The sequence below is a fragment of the Pongo abelii genome, chromosome 2, assembly GCF_028885655.2.
Source record: "Pongo abelii isolate AG06213 chromosome 2, NHGRI_mPonAbe1-v2.0_pri, whole genome shotgun sequence".
NCBI lineage: Eukaryota > Metazoa > Chordata > Mammalia > Primates > Hominidae > Pongo > Pongo abelii.
In genome coordinates, this window is record NC_085928.1 from 14413933 (window position 1) to 14432535 (window position 18603).

The 18603-nt window shown below is 49.6% G+C and overlaps 1 protein-coding gene and 1 long non-coding RNA gene across 19 annotated transcripts in view; one reads left to right on the forward strand and one right to left on the reverse strand.

Annotated features, from left to right (window-relative positions):
• Positions 1-18603, forward strand: part of MYLK (myosin light chain kinase) — a 280320-nt gene that overhangs the window by 251924 nt on the left and 9793 nt on the right. For all 12 annotated transcript variants that reach the window (XM_054551385.2, XM_024245412.3, XM_054551384.2 and 9 more), the window contains 4 exons: positions 120-337; positions 2418-2541; positions 10997-11149; positions 13689-13812. In XM_054551385.2, the coding sequence (XP_054407360.2) occupies positions 120-337; positions 2418-2541; positions 10997-11149; positions 13689-13812 (619 nt within the window). The remainder of the gene's footprint in view (positions 1-119; positions 338-2417; positions 2542-10996; positions 11150-13688; positions 13813-18603) is intronic.
• Positions 1-18603, reverse strand: part of LOC112132771 (uncharacterized) — a 96861-nt gene that overhangs the window by 42141 nt on the left and 36117 nt on the right. For 2 of the 7 annotated variants that reach the window (XR_008523560.2, XR_010139131.1), the window contains exons 3-5: positions 10942-11132; positions 10057-10130; positions 3220-3502 (exon numbers count right to left, since the gene is read on the reverse strand). This is a non-coding gene — a long non-coding RNA (uncharacterized LOC112132771). Of the gene's footprint in view, positions 1-3219; positions 3503-9804; positions 10131-10941; positions 11133-18603 lie in introns of those variants that run through there. The other 5 variants (XR_008523558.2, XR_008523561.2, XR_008523557.2 and 2 more) reach the window with 5 other exon arrangements.

The following is an 18603-nucleotide window of genomic DNA, read 5'->3' on the forward strand; positions in this document are numbered from 1 at the left end:
CCCATTCCCTGGGCTTTCCTGCCAGTTTCTCCTACCCCCAGCCTACCCTGGCCAGACTCCCTGCCAGCCTGGCCTCCATGAGCTTGTGGCCTGACCACCCCGTACACATGTTTCCGCAGCGTGTCAGGAGGTGAGCTGTTTGAGCGCATCATTGACGAGGACTTTGAGCTGACGGAGCGCGAGTGCATCAAGTACATGCGGCAGATCTCAGAGGGGGTGGAGTACATCCACAAGCAGGGCATCGTGCACCTGGACCTCAAGCCGGAGAACATCATGTGTGTCAACAAGACGGGCACCAGGATCAAGCTCATCGACTTTGGTCTGGCCAGGAGGCTGGGTAAGGCTCATCTGCCTCTCCCATGGACACCAGTGTATATTGCAGTGGCCGTTTCCTCTCACACTGAGTGTGAGAGGAAACATACAGTATTGGGGTTAAATCCGAGACCATGAAGACTTCTCAGGTTCGAATCCTACCCCTACCACATACTAGATGTGACAGTAAGCCTCAAATTCCCCATCGGAAAAGTGGGATCATAGTAGGACCTAACTCACAGATTTGTTAGGAGGATCAAATGTGTTAATATAGGTAAAGGGATGGGAAGAGTGCCTTGCACATAGTGAGACTGCTTAGGTGTTAGCTGTATATATGATGATGATTATCCCCTTTTGTTTTTCACTCTGGTGCCATTAGCAGCAAAAGTCATTTTGGTGATGGTGGCTCTGCACATCTGCATCATACTGTACAGTCTCTAGAGCACTTTCACATAAAAAATAATCCCTATGATTCTCACCATGAGGTGAGCAGGGTAGATTTTATGAGCCCCAACTTGTAGACTAGGAAACAAAGGTTTACAATAGCTTTGCCCAGGAGGTCCCACTGTGAGCCAGGGGATGTGCTGGGATTGGAACAAGGACCCCAGACCTTGCTCAGGGTGCTCTGCAGCACCTCTGATTCTTGTGCTAGCCAGGAGAGAGGTCACAGAGGGGAGGCGGTCAGGGTCTCAAGGCCAGCCCTGAAAGCCCTTAGGTAGGTGCCTGCCTGGCTCACATTCCGCCTGCATCCAGCCTGCCTCTGCAGCCCTTTGATGTCCCAGTGATTGAGGAAACAGCTTCATCCTCCCTTCTCAGCCACTGCCCTGCTAGCAAGGAGCCCTAGGGCTGGGGTGAGCTGACTTTATTTCACCACCCTGCGGGGAGTAGAAAGGAGGGACCAATAAACATCTCCCAGGACGCTCAGTGCTGGCTGAGGCTGTGTTGGTCATAAAGAGGAAAGGGGCAACGGGGGGCGAGGTTCCGATAGACCATGACTGGTCTGGTGGTCAGCGCAGTCAGGTGAGAAACCTGCCTCGGCACTGGGCGCGTGTGCCCGCTCTGCTCACTCCTGCTAACAGGACAGGAGGGGCAGTGTCTGGCGTACAGGGCCTGCCTTTGAACAGTGACCACCAATAAATTAAACGAATAGAGAGGCTGCTGTCCTCACGAGTCAGCACTGTCAGAGCCCAGGGAACACAATGTCCAGGTTCCACTGGTGAGGGATATTGTGGGAACAACCGTGTCCATCAAGGACCAGAGAACTGAGAAGTGGCTAAAATGTAGCAGAAAGGGCTGAGAGGCAGGAATTGGAGCAGAGCTTTCACATCTGAGGGCTGTTAAATGCTTTGTTTTAGAACATTTGCTGTGAGCTCTGTGAAGTTAAGCAAGACCAGATATAGCCCACAGGTACCTGCCTTTTGCACATATTAACAGGCATCTCTGGTCCTTTATGGCCAAAAGGTACCACCCTGGGGTTGAAGCCTCTCCCGACTACCCTCCCAGCAGCTCCTGGAGGACAGCCATGAAGCTGTGTGAGGAGTAGGAGAGGCAGGAGGGAGGAGCGGTGGTAAGCATGGCTCAGGAGTTAGACTACCTGCGCTTGAGTCCTGACCACCACTTGTTAACCGGGTGGGGAAATCACTGCACTTCCCTGGGCCTCACTCACGTCCTCAGTAGCGCGGGCATTATACCTACCCCTTAGGGTGGGTAAGAACCCTTATAAAGCTGCCGGTGGGGTACATAGGACATAGTGAATGCTAGAGATTATTATTAAGCATAAGTCACAGTCCCTGCCTAGGGGAACTAACTCATGAGAGAGACAGACTCACAAAAAGACCATTCAGGGGCGGGTGCTTTAACGGCCTCTTCTCCCCCTGCCCACCCTGCACAGGACATTTGAGGTGAGTGTGCAGTTTGTTGGTTTCACTGGCGTGTTGACACACCTGTTTAACAAAGAGGTCAGATGTCTCTGTGCCTGTTCTCTGTGCCGAAGCCTGTGTCTGGCCCCTCCCAGGTTGGGGTCAACACACAGATTTGGGCAGCTGCTGGCCTCAAGCTGGCTCCATGATGTGCTGGCAATTCATCCCTCTCCATCCTGGTTTCAGAGAACGCGGGGTCTCTGAAGGTCCTCTTTGGCACCCCGGAGTTTGTGGCTCCTGAAGTGATCAACTATGAGCCCATCGGCTACGCCACAGACATGTGGAGCATCGGGGTCATCTGCTACATCCTGTGAGTCCCGGGGCACTTGGTGGACCGGTGGACCACTTGGTGGACCGGTGGGTGGGGGCTGAGGGTTCCACAGGAGGGTCCCCAGGCTGCCCTGCCGTTGTCATGATGGGGAGCCACCCCAGAGTCAGGAAGGTGGCAGGCTCCCCTCCCATCCCTGGCAGCCCACCCTGCTCCTGGGCTCCCAGGAAGTCAGTAGCATGCATATTCTGTAGCATCATGTAGCTACACATGCCAAGATCCCCATTCTGGGCGCTCACCATCCCCAAGGCTGGCCAGCCTGGGGCCTTTGGTCAGGAGGGTGGGAAATGTGGCTGGCACCAAGTAATAAAACCTCACTTGTGTGGGTCCACAAAGAAGGAGGGCAGGAGGCCAGGGCCGAATCTCTGGGCATCCTCATTGTCTTCAGGGCATAGCACTCCATCCCCATGGCATGGGGACCCCAACTACCAGCCTCATCTCTGAGTCTAGTATATGGATGAATTAATAAACACTATTGATGATCGAGCCTTCAATGGGACTAACAGATAAAAGAAAGTAACACAGTAATTAGAACTGAAAAATCAGGTGGGAAATCCAAAGCCATTTCAATGAACAATAATGCAGGAGAGGGGAGGCCAGCCATCTAGGCCGGCGCTTCACAAACATTAGCATGCCTGACTCACCTAGGCGGCTACTTACATTGCAGGGTTTTTGTTCAGGTCTGGGTGACCTGGAAAGCCACATTTCTAACAGGCTCTAGGTTTGCGAATGTGCTGGTTCAACGACTGCGCTCTGAGTAACAAGGCTTGAGAACACTCTCTCGGTGGGGTCTGGCTGCTTTAGTCCCTGAAGCCCCAGGGTGCGGACAGTCATTAGCCGCAGAACTTGTGTGGCAGCCCCTGAACCTGTGTGGCCACATGCAGTTATGGGATGGTGTCCCCAAAGATGCAGATGCGTATGCTTTCATTTGATAATGTTTTTACTGTCAAAACAAAAGGAAAAATTTACCATTTTCATAGAAAATGAGGAAGACCTCTGTGAATACTTTCTTAGACCCCTGGGGCCTTCAGACTCCAGTGTGAGAGAAGGTTCTGGGCGATTTGCACAGCCAGGTTTAGAAACCAGTGTTACAAAAACTTTAGCAGAAGTGGGGTGACTTTTGTGCAATGTGACTTTTTCACATGCTCAGGAGCTTTACTCACTGTGGCCTGTTAGGACAGTCCCCTCAGTGGAACCTGTGCCACAGGCATTGTAGCCCAGACAGTTATCCTGTTTCCTGCCTGGGATTAGCCCCACCACCACAGCCTTCCCCAGATCAGCAGAAAAACCATGGGCCAGGTGTACATTTCCCTGCCTGTCTCCCTGCCCCGCCCCCTCTTGGAGAAGGAGCACTGACAAGTGAAGACAGCAGCTGGACTGGAGCTTGACTCCTGGCTCCCTAGATAAGTAAGGAACAGCAGGGTAGGGGGCAGGGCCAGCCTGCCCCTTTCAGGGCGGCCCCAGGCCTGGGCAGTGCTAACCTCTGGCCCTGGGAAAAACACCAGACCCTTGAGAAGCAGTCCTTGGTCAGCTCTCTCTGTTCAGCCCCAGCTGCCCTGTGGGCTGGCTTGGTCCCAGGGTCCCCCTCCAGCCGTCATGGAGACTTGCCTTGCTGTTTATTCTTCAGTGGGTTTTCCCACTGCCATGGCGTCAGGATCTTCTGCAGCTACAGATTTTCACATAGGACCTTGTTTGATCCTCAGAACAAACCCAAGAGTGGGTCATGGCAGGGATTCCATCTTCATGTGGCGTTGAGGTGACAGGGGCCAAGGAAGCCCATGTGGCTGCCCACTTCCCACAGTCGGGCCAGGGGACCAGTCGTCCCAGTCTGCCAGGATACAGGACTTTTGGTGCTAACATGGGAACAGTCCCAGGCAAACCAGGACAGTTGGTTTCTTTACTGGTTAGTAACAGAGCAGTGACTAGACTGCTCACTAAGTTTTCACCGGTGTAACCTCTACCCGGATCAAGAAACCAAGCACTGCCAGGCCCCCACAGCCCTCTGGCACCCCTCGCTGTTACCAACCCCTAGAGGTTACCGTTATCCTCATGGCTAATGTCAATGAAATCATACAGAAAGAAGTGTCTGGCTTTTTTTGCTTGACATCGTTTGCGAGATTCATTCATAGTACTATGTGTCATTGTAGACTGTTTATTCTCAGTGTTATGTAGTATCCCATTGTGTGAATATAATCCAGTTAATTTATCCGTTCTGCTTTGATAGGCTTTTGAGTGGGTTCCAGTTTGGCCATTGGAAGCATTCTGGTTCACGTGTTTCAGTGAATATATTTGTACATTTCTGTTGGATATATAATCTAGAACTAGAATAACTGGGTTATAGGGCACTTTATTGTCAAATGAGAGTTCTTTTAGGTGGAGGAACATAGTAATTTGGGCACTATGCTACCTTGTTTACCAGATTACTTTTAAAGCAAAGACCAAGAACTAGGGCAGAGTTTTGGAAATGGGGAGAAGATAGTTTTGATGCTGCCGGTGCTTGGGCAGAAGGGTGTCAGGAGGGAGGAGGGGTGTGTGTGGCAAGGACCCAGGCCAGGTGGCACAGACTCAGCCTGGATCAATCCTGTGCCACATCTTAGCTCCTGGACCCCCACTGTGAGCCACTGCCCTCTGGGGCTTTTCCAGGCTGGCTCTCTCAGCATGGATGGAAGTCAGGGAGTTCCCCTCCCAAGCCAGGGCTCTCAGCAGAGAGTGGTGCTGAAAACAAACATTGGTGCCAAGGAGATGGTTTCCTTTAAGCGCCTGCTATGCAGAACTCTGGAGCCACTGCTGAGAGCACCCAAAAGAGGCTCTCTGGTGGCCCTCATGGCATCCTCTGGCCCACTCTATCCCTCTCTTTGGAGCCTAGTCATCTGTCAGGCAGTCCCTGTCAGGGCGACTTCTACCTTTGTTCCAGAGAGCCCCTCCTGTTCTCCTTTCTGGGGCCAGTGAGAGATGGAGAGGCCAGGGAGTTGGAAGGGAAGGCAACAGACCGTGTCACCATAGGACGATGTGACTTTACTCTCTCCCACCCAGCCCAGCCATCAGGGCAGTTCCTGGCCTTATAGGGAAGGAGCAGGATGGGGTCGTGGAGCCCCCACACTCTTACCCTGGATCCTGAAAGGAGATAGTAGGTTGTGTGAGTACCTAGAGACCTTCTGAAGTTAGCAATAGCCATGTGGTTTCTGGCAAGAAGCGAGAATACCAGAGAGCTGGAGGCCACACTTCCATACGGAAGAAATCCTAAGCCCATCTCCGTTTAAGAGCCCTCCTCCTGCTGCTGTCTCCCTCCCCTACTTCCTGGACTTGGTACTCCCTTGCTGCCTGTGGGGAGGCCGCAACAGCTCTTCTCCAAGCCGTTCCCTCACCCTACTCCACAATGCCTTCTCTCCCAGCCTCCCTCAAGCCAGAGTGAACCAGCAGTGGCTGCTCTGCTTCCTCCTCCTGCCTCTTCCTGACCAGGCCCAGCAGCACAGCCTTCCCATTCATGCTTGTTTGTCCAACACCCACCGTGGTGCAGACAGCTGTCAGCTGTCCCTCCCCACCCTGGTGTGTGGTCGGGAGATGCCAGGAGGGAGGAGAGGTGTGTATGGCGGGGAGGCAGGTCAGCTCTTCTGGTGACAGCTGCCCAGTCAGCTGAGGAGCGGTCACAGTGCCGGGGCATCGGGGGCGTCCTCAGACCGGGGTCTGACTGCAGGGCTCCTCAGCAAGATCCAGTAACCTCTGCCTTCCCGACCTGGGACTGCCGCTGCCCTCTCTGCTGCTGAGCCTGGAAATACGCTCTGATTCCAGCCCTAGGATCCCTGTTCCCTCCCCAAGCCCAGCCACCACCTTCAACTTTTACTAACACAACTAAACCCCAGGTCGCTGCTTCCTCGGCCAGTCCACAAAATGATGCACAGCTCTTCCTGTGGACCTACTCAGCCCTCTCAGCTCTCCCACCAGAGTATCAGATGGCTAATATGGATAAAAGACTAACCCCTTCCTAGCAGTCAGTAGTTCCATCAGCAGATGTGTGGTCCCCTTAGCTGGCCACTGGTACAGTCGGGGCATCTGTCTGCTGCTTGAAACAACACAGAAGCCAGGTGCAGTAGTGTGCACCTGTGGTCCCAGCCACTCAGGGGGCTATGATGGGAGGATCACTTGAGGTCAGGAGTTCAAGACCAGCCTGGCTGATATAGCGAGACCCCCATTTCTTAAAACACACACACATACATGCACACACACACACAGAAAGTGTAGTCCAAGAGGCATTTCTGCACCCTCTGCTCTCCTAACCTTCTGCCCCCACAGCCAAACAGGCCTCCACATCAGATTCCCTTGGGAAATTTCTTTTGCATTGAGCTGAGAATTAAGAAATCAGAATGCCCTGCATTCATGACCATTGTGTTTCATCAGCACAAAGACTAATATTTGACCATTAAAAATCAACATGTAGAGTCTGGCTGTACTTGATACATCCAGTGAAGAAAAAGTAAAGCATCCAAGGACTTGCCCAGACTGATTACAATTTTGTGAAAAACAGATCAATCCATTAGTTAAAAACTAGATAAGACCAGGGAGATAAAGAGGTGTTTTAATGCTAACATTATTTGTTGACCGGTTGATTTTTTTAACAAATAATTACTGTTATCTAGCTGGGCGCAGTGGCTCATGCCTATACTCCCAGCCCTTTGGGAGGCCAAGGTGAGTGGATGGCCTGAGCCCAGGAGTTTGAGACCAGCCTGGGCAACATGGCAAAACCCCATCTCTGCAAGAAATACATAAGGTAGCTGGGCATGGTGGTGTGCGCCTGTGGTCCCTGCTACTTGGGTGGCTTAGGTGGGAGGGTCACCTGAGCCTGGGGAGGTTGAGGCTGCAGTGAGCCATGATCATGCCACTGTATTCCAGCCTGGGTGACAGAGCGAGGCTCTGTCTCAAAAAAAATAAAATAATAATAATAATAATAATGACTATTATCTAAATAAAAAGACAAGGGTGGGCACAGTGGCTCATGCCTGTAATGCACTTTGGGAGGCAGAGGTGGGAGGATTGCCTAAGCTCAGGAATTTGAGACTAGCCTGGGCAACATGGTGAAACCCCATCTCTACCAAAATACAAAAAATTAGCCAAGTGTGTTGGCGCGCACCTGTGGTTCCAGCTACTCAGGAGACTGAGGTGGAAGGATTGCTTGAGCCAGAGGTTCGGTGAGCTGAGATCGCACTACTGCACTCCAACCCGGGCAATAGAACAAGACCCATCTCAAAAAAAAAAAAAAAATTAAAAGACATGATCCCTTATGCAAATTCTGGCAATAAAGAAAAAGTTCCCCAAAAAGATTTTTAAAAATCCTGTAAAACCCCACCACCCAGCAACAGCATTACTGAAAATTCAAACACCCTCTTTGTCAACATGCTGTGTATGTATTATATTTTTTATTCTAGACACGTGCTCTTTAATAGGGAGAATGCTGGGGGAACTTGGGCAGGCAAGGAGCCAGGCAGGGTGAGGAGAGTATTTCAGATGGATAGGCTGCCAGAAAGGAGGAGTGCCAGAGGCAAGGAGGCTCTCCCTGACTGTGCCCAGAGTTGCAGAGATTAAGACCTATCTTTGCAGGATTATAGTTCCTAATAAGGAAAGGAGGTTTGCAGAAGGGGAACTTTCTGCATTCCACAGCAGGGTTGTTTGCTTTTCCTGCCATCTTTTGGAGTACTGCCGGACATCCCCCCTCTCTGTTTCCAGTGGAAAATGTAAAGAAGCAGCAGGTGGCTGACAGGCAAGAGACAGGCTGCTTCCTGATGGGGCTTGCATGGGCCACATGGGGGTCAGGGTCACAGAGACAGAGAGAGCTGGGAGGGCCCTAGGAAATCTAGCCCAGTCCCCTTGATGTATAGAAGGAGAAACTGGCTAGGTGTGGTGGCTCGCCTGTAATCCCAGCACTTTGGGAGGCCGAGGCAGGCGGATCATGAGGTCAGGAGATCGAGACCATCCTGACGAACACTGTGAAACCCCGTCTCTAATAAAAAGACAAAAAAAATAGCTGGGTGTGGTGGTGGGCACCTGTAGCCCCAGCTACTCGGGAGGCTGAGGCAGGAGAGTGGCACGAACCCAGAGGGCAGAGCTTGCAGTGAGCGGAGATCGCACCACTGCACTCCAGCCTGGGCAACAGAGCAAGACTCTGTCTCAAAAAAAAAAAAGAAAAAAAAGGGGAAACTGAGGCCCAGAGAGGAGAAAGGAGCAGCAGATAACAGTGCAGACTTGGGGACAGGTAAATGCCCACCCTTCCCTCATGGGGACATGACCGAGAATGATTCTCTTTGCCTTCTTAAAATATAAATCAGGGTCTTGCTTTAAAAAAAATCCCATCCACAAAAATCTATTATTCAGAAACACAAATATGTTGATTAGGATGAGACAATTCACATTGTAAAAGCTTTCTTCTCTTTACAAAAGGTTTCACCAGAGGGTTCCTCCCATGGCAAGCTTTTTCTCCCAATATTTCAAGTGGGGTTTGTTCTGTCAAACTCAACCAAAGCCTTACTCCTGAAGCTGTCAGTGCTTGGCTTATGATGATGGATTCATAAGTATTTGAGAGAAGGGACATTGGTAAAGCCCTAACTTGACAGGTTGATGGCAGGAGGGCCCCAAACCCATCTCTCTTTTTTTTTTTTTTTTTTTTTTTTTTTTTTTTTTGAGATTGAGTTTTGCTTGTTGCCCAGGTTGGAGTGCAATGGTGCGATATTGGCTCACTGCAACCTCCACCTCCAGGGTTCAAGCGATTCTCCTGCCTCAGCCTCCCGAGTAGCTGGGATTACAGGTGCTTGCCACCATGCCCAGCTAATTTTTGTATTTTTAGTAGAGACAGGGCTTCACCGTGTTGGCCAGGCTAGCCTCAAACTCCTGACCTCAGGTGATCCATCCATCTTCGGCCTCCCAAAGTGCTGGGATTACAGGCATGAGCCATCACACCTGGCCCCTAGACCCATCTCATGCGGCTCAGCTGAGATCAGGGCAGGAACAGCTATATAATTTGCAACATAAAAGGTGGGGCCACTTGTTCAAACCTTATTGAGAATCTTGAGATGACAGCAACAGAGCATTAAACCAAGCACAGGGCCTGTCTAAGGGTGGGACTGTGGGCAACTGTGCTGGTCAAACACCCATGAGGCTGACTCACAAGGCCCGCATGAACAGTGGGGTGAGTTGTTGCTATGAAGGTGAGGTGCACAGAGGTGAGAGGTAAGGTCAATAAGCCACAAATGTGATCTATTTTGTTTTGAAATTCTTTACCTTATAAAGTTTATTTGGCTTAAGCTGCTGGTCACAAAGTCATTCCTGCACTCACAGCTTGGTGGGGCAGTGGAGGAAACCCAGCAGAACTGCATGAGATCTCCAGGCATGGACTGCCTCCTTACTGTGGACCAGGCCTGGTGCCAGTGCTGAACACTGCAATTTACTTCATCTTCACAGAAATGTTAGGATAGTATAGCATTTAAGAGGACAGGCTCTAGAGGCAGATACCTGGGTTCCAATCTCACTGGCTGCGAATCTTTGGGCAGGTTACTTGAGCCTGGGCTGTGCCTCAATTCCCTCATCTGTAACACAAAGTTATAAGAATTACCTGCATCATAGGGCAGTGTTAAGATTAAGTGAGTTCACTTGTTTTAGGCACTTGACCCAGTGCCTGGCGCATAGAAAAAGTTCAATGAATGTCTGCTGCCATCATGATGATGAGGATGAAGAAGTCACCACCCTATAGTTAAATGGCAGCTTCTCCATTTTAGAGGAGAAAACTGACACAGATCAGGAAATTGTCCAAGGCCATCCAGCAAGCGGAGAGGCTGCACTCTGTCCTCTGCCATGGCACCTCATAGGGAAGTTTTCTAGTTTGGCGTAAATGCCTCAAGTTCCCTGAACCTACACTGCTGATTCAAAGTCTGCCTATCCACTGGGCACACACTTCACTTGCTGAGCCTCTCCTATTTGCTGGGCCCTCTTCTTGGAGCTGAAGGTGTGTGGAGAGAGGTGGGAGGGAGGGGACAGAAGGGTGCAGTAGTGATCACTACCATGTGCCCAGTCCACAGAGAGGAGGCAGGAGCACGGGAGGAAGGGGCTTGGAGAAGGCTCTAGCCTGGGCTTTGGGAAATAATAGAAGACCGGGACAGAGGGACTTATCAGCCCTGCCCCGTACCCTGCAGAAGCCCATAATCTAAAGCCAACCCGCTGCACCTCAGCCTCACAGGTAGGTGGTGCCAAGAGGCAGGTGACCAAGAAAAGACAGGGCTGTGAACCACACCCCCTTTTCTTTCCACAAGTGGAAGAAAGGCAGGTGCAAGGCCCACAGAGCATGAGTTTGGGGGTGGGGAGGCTGGCCGGCCCTCGCCTTTGACCTCAGTTAGCACTCACCTGGTCGTCGCGCCCTCTCCTAACCACACCTGCTCTCCTGCTCTTGTCTCTCCAGAGTCAGTGGCCTTTCCCCCTTCATGGGAGACAACGATAACGAAACCTTGGCCAACGTTACGTCAGCCACCTGGGACTTCGACGACGAGGCATTCGATGAGATCTCCGATGATGCCAAGGATTTCATCAGCAATCTGCTGAAGAAAGATATGAAGTAATGAGTTGGGATTTCAGTCTTTGCTTCCCTACTCCCTGCCCAGTGTTGGGAAGCAAAGGGGGATTCCTTTGCCTGTTGGGGCGCCCTCCTTGCCACCCCGCCTTGGGTCGTTCCTAGCATTCCCTGAGGAAGGGAGGGTGGGCATGGTAAGAGACCCGAGTGCATGTGGGTCGGGGAGGCGACTTCCTAGGCCCTGCCCCCTGGAGCTAGACATGGGATTCACCTTCAGAGGCTCAGACACCTGACTTGAAAAGCGACACTTGACCACGTTGCAGAGCGAGGGGCAGCTGTTCTGTATGAATAATGACTGCCCTTCTTATTTTCTGGATACAGTTGTGGCCAGCCACAGCCCTCTTCAGGGGCTGCAGGGGAAAGACCCTCTCAACAAGCAAGAGCAGAGGACACGGGCATCTTAGAACTTCTCTGTGGGTCCTGATCATATCCCCAGATTATTATTATTATTCTGGCTTAGTTTTTTTTTTAATATCTCAGTTATTTAATAACTGCCTGCTTGAATACAGCCAGGTACCTTCTAACATCTGGCCAAAGGGAGGCTATGATCACAGACCACTGGGCTTAGCCCTCTCCCAGCTCTTCCTCTGTTGAGGTTCCCCACCTGTGCCTGCTGCAGCTGTGAACACAGGGAAGTGAACAGTAGGAGGTCAGCATGCGTGGGCTGTGGGGAAAGGTCAGGCACTCAAGCCCTCCGGGTTTCAGTAGAAGATTGGAGCTTGAAGTTGTAGAGGAGACCAGAGTGGGAGGTTGGCTGAAGGTGGGCAGTGGGTGTGCCTAGACAGAATCTCCTGGAAGGAACTGTCCTGGGCTCTGCATGTGTAGGGAGAGCTGCCCAGGGAAAGGGAGCAGTGGGACTCAGGTGAGAACAGCTGGCCTATTGGGCAGCTCACCCACTCTGCAAATAGGTGACTAGATGAGGCAGGGTCTGACTGTAGGGGTGCTGAGGAGCTTGGAGCTATACTTGGCAATCCCAGGGAGCAGTTGTAGCCTTGCCAAGAAGGGTGGTGTTGACATGGGTGACGTGCTAGAGAGAAGGGGAGGGGCCTGGCTCCAGGGCAGGCAGGAGGCTCTGCACTCCCAGGTGATTTTGCAGCCTTGCGAGGCTGCCGATGGCTCCCCCGAGGAAGAATGGCTGTTCGGGGCAGGAAGGTGCAGTTAGTTGCTGAAGGAGCAATACTGGAGTGTCTCAGATGGCTCTGTCAGGCTTTCCTGTGATGCACCCCACTCTCAGTCCTTTTTAGCCAGTTCAGGGCCAAACTCCCCTAGAGGCCACATTCTACACTCCTTGACAATGAGATCTTTTTAGCCTTTTGCTGTCACAGTCTGTATCAGAAACGGGCATGACCCAAGGAGAACTGAGATACTGTGGGAAGTCTAAATTCTCTTCCAATATGAGGGACCCCCACACCCAAGGTGCCTCAGGAGATGGAAACCTCCTCAGTAACTCTGGTACAAGGATGGCTTTTGTCCTCCAAGCTTTATTCACTGAAGATTTGGTAAACAAGGTATTGTGTGTGTATATATCTTATTTTCTCATCTGACCTTGAATTAAGTCAGTAACAGGCTGTACTGGATCCCTCTGTGCTCATAAAATGGATTCACCAAAGAACTGATCTTATTCAAATAGATCAAGACACTAAATTCCCATAAACTCTTATACCCAGCCTCTCTTCTACCAGAAATCACCACCTATCAGCACTTTAAAAAAAAATTCCTTCCTCCTATAAAAGTAATGCATGAAAAGTATAGAGGATTTGAAGAATATAATAAAATTTAAATCATCTATAATCCCTTTATCTAAAGATCACTACATTTTGCTATACTTCTTTACAGTCATTTTTCTATGTATGTTAGCGTTTGGTTCTTTAGGCTTTCTTAGTCCTGTTACAGTTAAGGCAATGGCTCTAAAATGTTTCTAGATCCCCAGAGCTTTCAGAAAGATGAAGTGAGTTTCAGTGCAGTTCTAAAGCAGTCATAATTCATAGGTTATAGGCAGGACCTACTTCTTTGAGTTGTAACAGGAAAAACCTGATATTCAACAACACCGTAAGACATTAAACATGGAAGTTCAGTGATTGTCGGAGATTTTATCCTAGGGTTTAACTCTCCCCTCCTCCAGATAGGGTGGCAGGAAGGAGGATTAGGCTCCGTGGGCCCCAGCCCTCATGGGAGCAGCAGAATGACGCCACCCTGGAATAGGGTGCCAGCCGATCCCAGAAACGTCTGTCCTGCAGCACTTACTCTTCCTCGATCCCAAGAGCAGGCCATGGAGCCCAGTCACTTCCTTGGTGCTTGGGCTTTCATAACACCAACCCATGCTGGTTCTGGTTAGTGTGACCCAGACCAAGTGAGGAGAAAGGTGAAGAGCACAGTGATCCTGATCACGGTGGCTGGTCCGGGAGCAGGGGGCCCTGGGCTCTGCCCTCGTGACCACGGACAGGTGGCCTCCCATTTCTGAACTAACCAGTGGTCTCTGAGGTCTCCTCCTGCACAAAAATCTCCTGATCTCTGCCTCTGTCAGAAACCGCCTGGACTGCACGCAGTGCCTTCAGCATCCATGGCTAATGAAAGATACCAAGAACATGGAGGCCAAGAAACTCTCCAAGGACAGGATGAAGAAGTACATGGCAAGAAGGAAATGGCAGGTAATGCGAGGGTCACTTTGGACTGGGATGTTGCCCCTCATATTTGTGTTGTTCAAGCCACTTTCATTCCCAGCTTGCCCTGGCCTCACACCAAGAAATTTTAAATTTATTTCTGAAGTAGTCTGGGACCAATTTAGGCAGCTGATTAAGGTACAGTGGTGTGCTTAGTCCTGAGTGCAGAGTCCCTTTCTCGAGGAGATGGGATGGATTCTTAGCTTAGCTGTCTCTCTATTCCTGCTCACCTTTGCCCCAGGGGACCGTAAACCCTTACTCAGGTTAAGCCAATGACATTTTGTGTCTTCATGGCTTGGGATGAGCAACATCACTTTAAGGTCCATTTGTCAACCCTGAGAATGGGATGGTAGTATGGTGGTCTCACATTTCTTTATGATGAAGGAGGAGGGCACATGATCTAAAGACAGAGACATGGTCCCACCATCTAGGAAGGTTGTATGTTAATAGCCATGTGTCCTTAGCAAATGACGTAACCTTGCTGTGGATTTTTCTCATCTATAAAGCGGGGATAATAGTGGTACCAACTTCACAGCATTGTTGTGATAATTATGAGAATTACATGAGATCATCCTCATGTGGCCTTCAGTAGTACAATGCCTGGCACATGGTGAGTGTCCAGAAGCGATCCCAGTCGCTAATAGGTATTAAGGTAGGCCATCTGTCAGGGACAATTTAAAGCAACTATCTATGCACTAAATCTTTTAACCCTAGGAGGCAGGTACTATTATTATCCCCACTTTACAGACAAAATTGAGGCAGAGAAAAGGTTAGGAAAACCATCCAGGATCACACAGCTAATGAGCAGAAGGGCCAGCATTCAAACCCAGAGCTTGACTGCAAAACACATAGTCTTAACCCCAAGACTGCCTCTGATAAAAGGCATGGGTGGATAAAATTATTATCCAAAACCACAGTTTATCACCATCATCACCTATTTTATCATTTTTATTACCACAATTAGAATTACAATTCTTTTTTTTTTTTTTTTTTTTTTTGAGATGGAGTCTCGCTCTGTTGCCCTGGCTGGAGTACAGTGGCACGATCTCGGCTCACTGCAAGCTCCGCCTCCCGGAGTCACGCCATTCTCCTGCCTCAGCCTCCCGAGTAGCTGGGATTACAGGCACCCACCACCACGCCCGGCTAATTTTTTTAGTGGAGACGGGGTTTTTTTAGCTAATATTTTCGCTAATTTTTTTAGCTAATATTTTTAGTGGAGACGGGGTTTCACCGTGTTAGCCAGGATGGTCTCGATCTCCTGACCTCGTGATCCACCCGCCTCGGCCTCCCAAAGTGTTGGGATTACAGGCATGAGCCACCGCTCCCGACCTAGAATTACAATTCTTAGGCTGCTGGAGAAGACATGGTTTCTTTCTTTTTTTTTTTTTTTTTTTTTCTTGAGACAAAGTCTCACTCCATCACCCAGGCTGGAGTGCAGTGGCACAATCTCGGCTTACTGCAGCCTCTGCTTCCCAGGTTCAAGCGATTGAGAGGACATGGTTTCCATACTCAGGAACCACGTAGTGCAATGGGGAACTGAAGCAACTAGACATGAAAGGATGTAACACGCACCAAGATGTATAAACTACCTGGATAGTTCTCCATAGCCATGGGTGTGTATGGATAGAACGGACCTGGTCGCAACCAGAGTTGGATGTGATTATGAGGAAATGCTCCCAGATGCAGGAGTTTGAATTAGGTGTGGAACCTCAGTCAGAATACAGAGAAGAGGACTGCACAGGTGGAGGAGAAGGCACAGAGGTGGGAGCCGGACCCATTGCGGCTGGGCTTGGCTGGACAGGAGCAGAGTCTTTTAGCTGGATATTCAAGGGACCCAGGGGCATTGAGACTTTGCCTGGGTGGCAAAGAAAAGGGAAATCACTGTGTTGGAGGCAACTGGAACACTGGTCATTTACCACACCAGGTGACTAAATCAGTTGCCTCAAAAAGTAGAGTGTCACTCAGAGGTTGAAAGAGGGAGCAAAGGTGAATGGGGGCCACAAGTGTGGAGTTTAAGTGACCACCATCCCGAGCACATATCAGCTGTGCTCCTCCACCATGGAAGTCAGTTCCTGGCTACACCCCTCATGGGAAGGTTTAGGTGGGTCTCCAGGCCTCCCTCAATCGCAAGGTGAGTTGAAACATCTGTAGCTGCTTACCTTTTGGTGCCACTAGGATCTGAGTAGCAAATATTCTTTTTAAAAAAGTGGGGGAGGATCTACAAAATCAAAGTCAGCTGTATTAATAATCCTGTGGCCAGCAGGTCTCAAAGAAATATTTCTGGAAAGGATAGGGAAGCTGATGTCAGGGTGGGGCAGTCCTCAGAGCAGTGAGTCTAAGTGGATATTGCTTGGCTGAAGCTATAGGTTAAGGGGCAGCCTTATCACCTGGGAACGTCTGCAGATGAACTAAAGCCAGGAGGACGCCTAAACCCAGGGGCTAGAAGCAGAGAAGAGATGAGGAAACAGGAGAGGAAGCAAAGGGAATTTTTCAGTTAAATCAGTCAGGGAATCATAGTGGTGCTGATTTTTTTTTTTTTTTTAAGAGACAGGGTCTCGTGCTCTCACCCAGGCTGGAGGGCAATGGTACAATCATAGCTCACTGCAGTCTCGACCTCGTGGGTTCAAGCAATCTTCTCGTCTCGGCCTCCTGAGTAGCTGGGACTACAGGCATATGCCACCAGACCAGCTAATATTTTTTCTCCTTTGGTAGAAACAGGGTCTCACTATGTTGCCTAGACTAGTCTTGAACTCCTGGCCTCAAGCGATGCTGCTGTGTTGGCTGCCCGAAGTGCTGAGTGCCCAGCCTATGCTGATATTTTAATCAATTTTTTTTCTTCTTGTTTACGGCATTATTAGCCATAGGGTTTTCTGGAAGGGCAGGGGACGAAAAGGGTAGAATTCAGAGAATGAACCTTAATTTTATATTTTAGTATAGATGGCGACATTTGGAAATGATTTTTCCACAAAATTGCACACAAAAAGTTGTCCACAAAAATCCCATTCAACAAGTAGTTTCCCTGAAGAGTAGCTTCCCTGGTAACAGCTCTAACCATTTCATGTTACGTTGCTCCCTCAGGAAAACATTTTCTGCATTTTAACTGCAATCACCAGGGCCTTAGCTCCCCTTGGAATATGGGGGTTCCCTCTTGCAGCAGCCAAGGTTCTGTGCAGTGGGGTGGAATGGGAAGGAGTGGGCTGTGGGCGGGGGCAGAGGGAGAGGGGAAGAGCAGGCTCAGGTGGCCCAGAACTCTCTGCAGCTGTGCCAGAGAAGGCACCTTCTTGTTATTCTGGTGTGGTTTTCATAAAAAGCCCTAGAAGGAATGAAGTGACATGGGAACAAATCCCTACAAGCAAAGCTAGGCTGGGTATAGATGACTAATCGTATTACTCATCTTAGAATGAAGTTATTCCGAAAGAAGGTATATTTTAAATTTATATTAAAAGAATTTTACAAAGATATGTTGGAAAGGTGTAGCAACGGGGGCAGCAGGTAGGTTGAGCAGATTAACAGGGTTTCTGCATGTACACTGGAAGCAAAAGACTAGACATCAGAGGCCCGTAGGTAGCCATCTTTATTTTCTGGGAACCATAAAGACCCCAGCAGTATGGACCAAGGGCATTAGGGGAGAAAACACTGGACTCAGTATAGCATGGAGTATTCTTGGCCATCCTATTTGGATGGTATGCACTGCTCAGGGGAAACTGTAGTCTTGGGGCTATTGGTATATATGGGGGGCTTTGATGGGTAACCAGCTTGCTGTATGTTTGCCAGGGAATGTCTTAGTATTGGTGCCAAAAGACCCTAATCCTGGGAAACTCCACAAGCCTGCCTGGGCAAGCCAGGATGGCTGGCCCCACAAGCTCTCCAAGGGGCAGGGAATTTGTGCTGCATGAAGGAGGCTGGTGCAGATACTGCTCACCAGCGACACAGGAACCCAGCCTGGGCAATTGCCCTCAAGCAAGAAAAAGGGAGAAATTACAAAATTAAAACTTGGCTATCTTGATGTTCCAAAAATTTCCAAAGGTCTTTGGTCAGTAAAGCAACAACCAATTGTCAGCTCAAAGGCATAAAACTGGAAGACTAGAACATATTGATATATTCATTTCTAGTTTTGACAAATAACTTCCTCAGCAATTTTTTTCACAAATCAATTTCCAAATATTTTTCTGTGTTTTAGAAATTATATGCTGGATATCTCTATCTTTTAGAAAAGTTCTCCCTATGTGAGACATATTTATTTGTTAATATATTTACTACTTCCTCTGAAATACCATAACTCTTTTGTTTCCTCATTCTGATAGCTTCATTTTAGTCATTTTGTTATGAAATAAAATCTGGAAGAAAAAAGACATTGTCTCGCCACACCACACAGGTGAAGACAGTCCTGATCAGTCCCAATCCTGATGTCTGGAATTGGGGAGCCCATGGGCTCAAGGCAGGTGTTCCTTGCTACACGTTTATGGATATAAACCAGAGTCTTTCTGTAGAGGTCTGGAACTGCAGGAAGATTAGAATCTTCTGTTCCCAGGCTACTGAGGCCCAGAGAGGGGAACTGACTTGCACAAGGTCTCCCAGCAATTAGGGTTAGAGAACTAACCTGTCCCTTGCTGGAAATGAACCCTCTGGGTTTAGAGGCTCCTAGCCCAGGACAAACCAATCTGTGCTGGATAAAGGGAATGGACAGCAGAGAAGGGCTGAGTCTGAGAATCGGGTTGATTAGGAAGCAGGCTGGTCTGACACTGACTACATAGGGAGGGCTGCCATGGCTGGTACCAC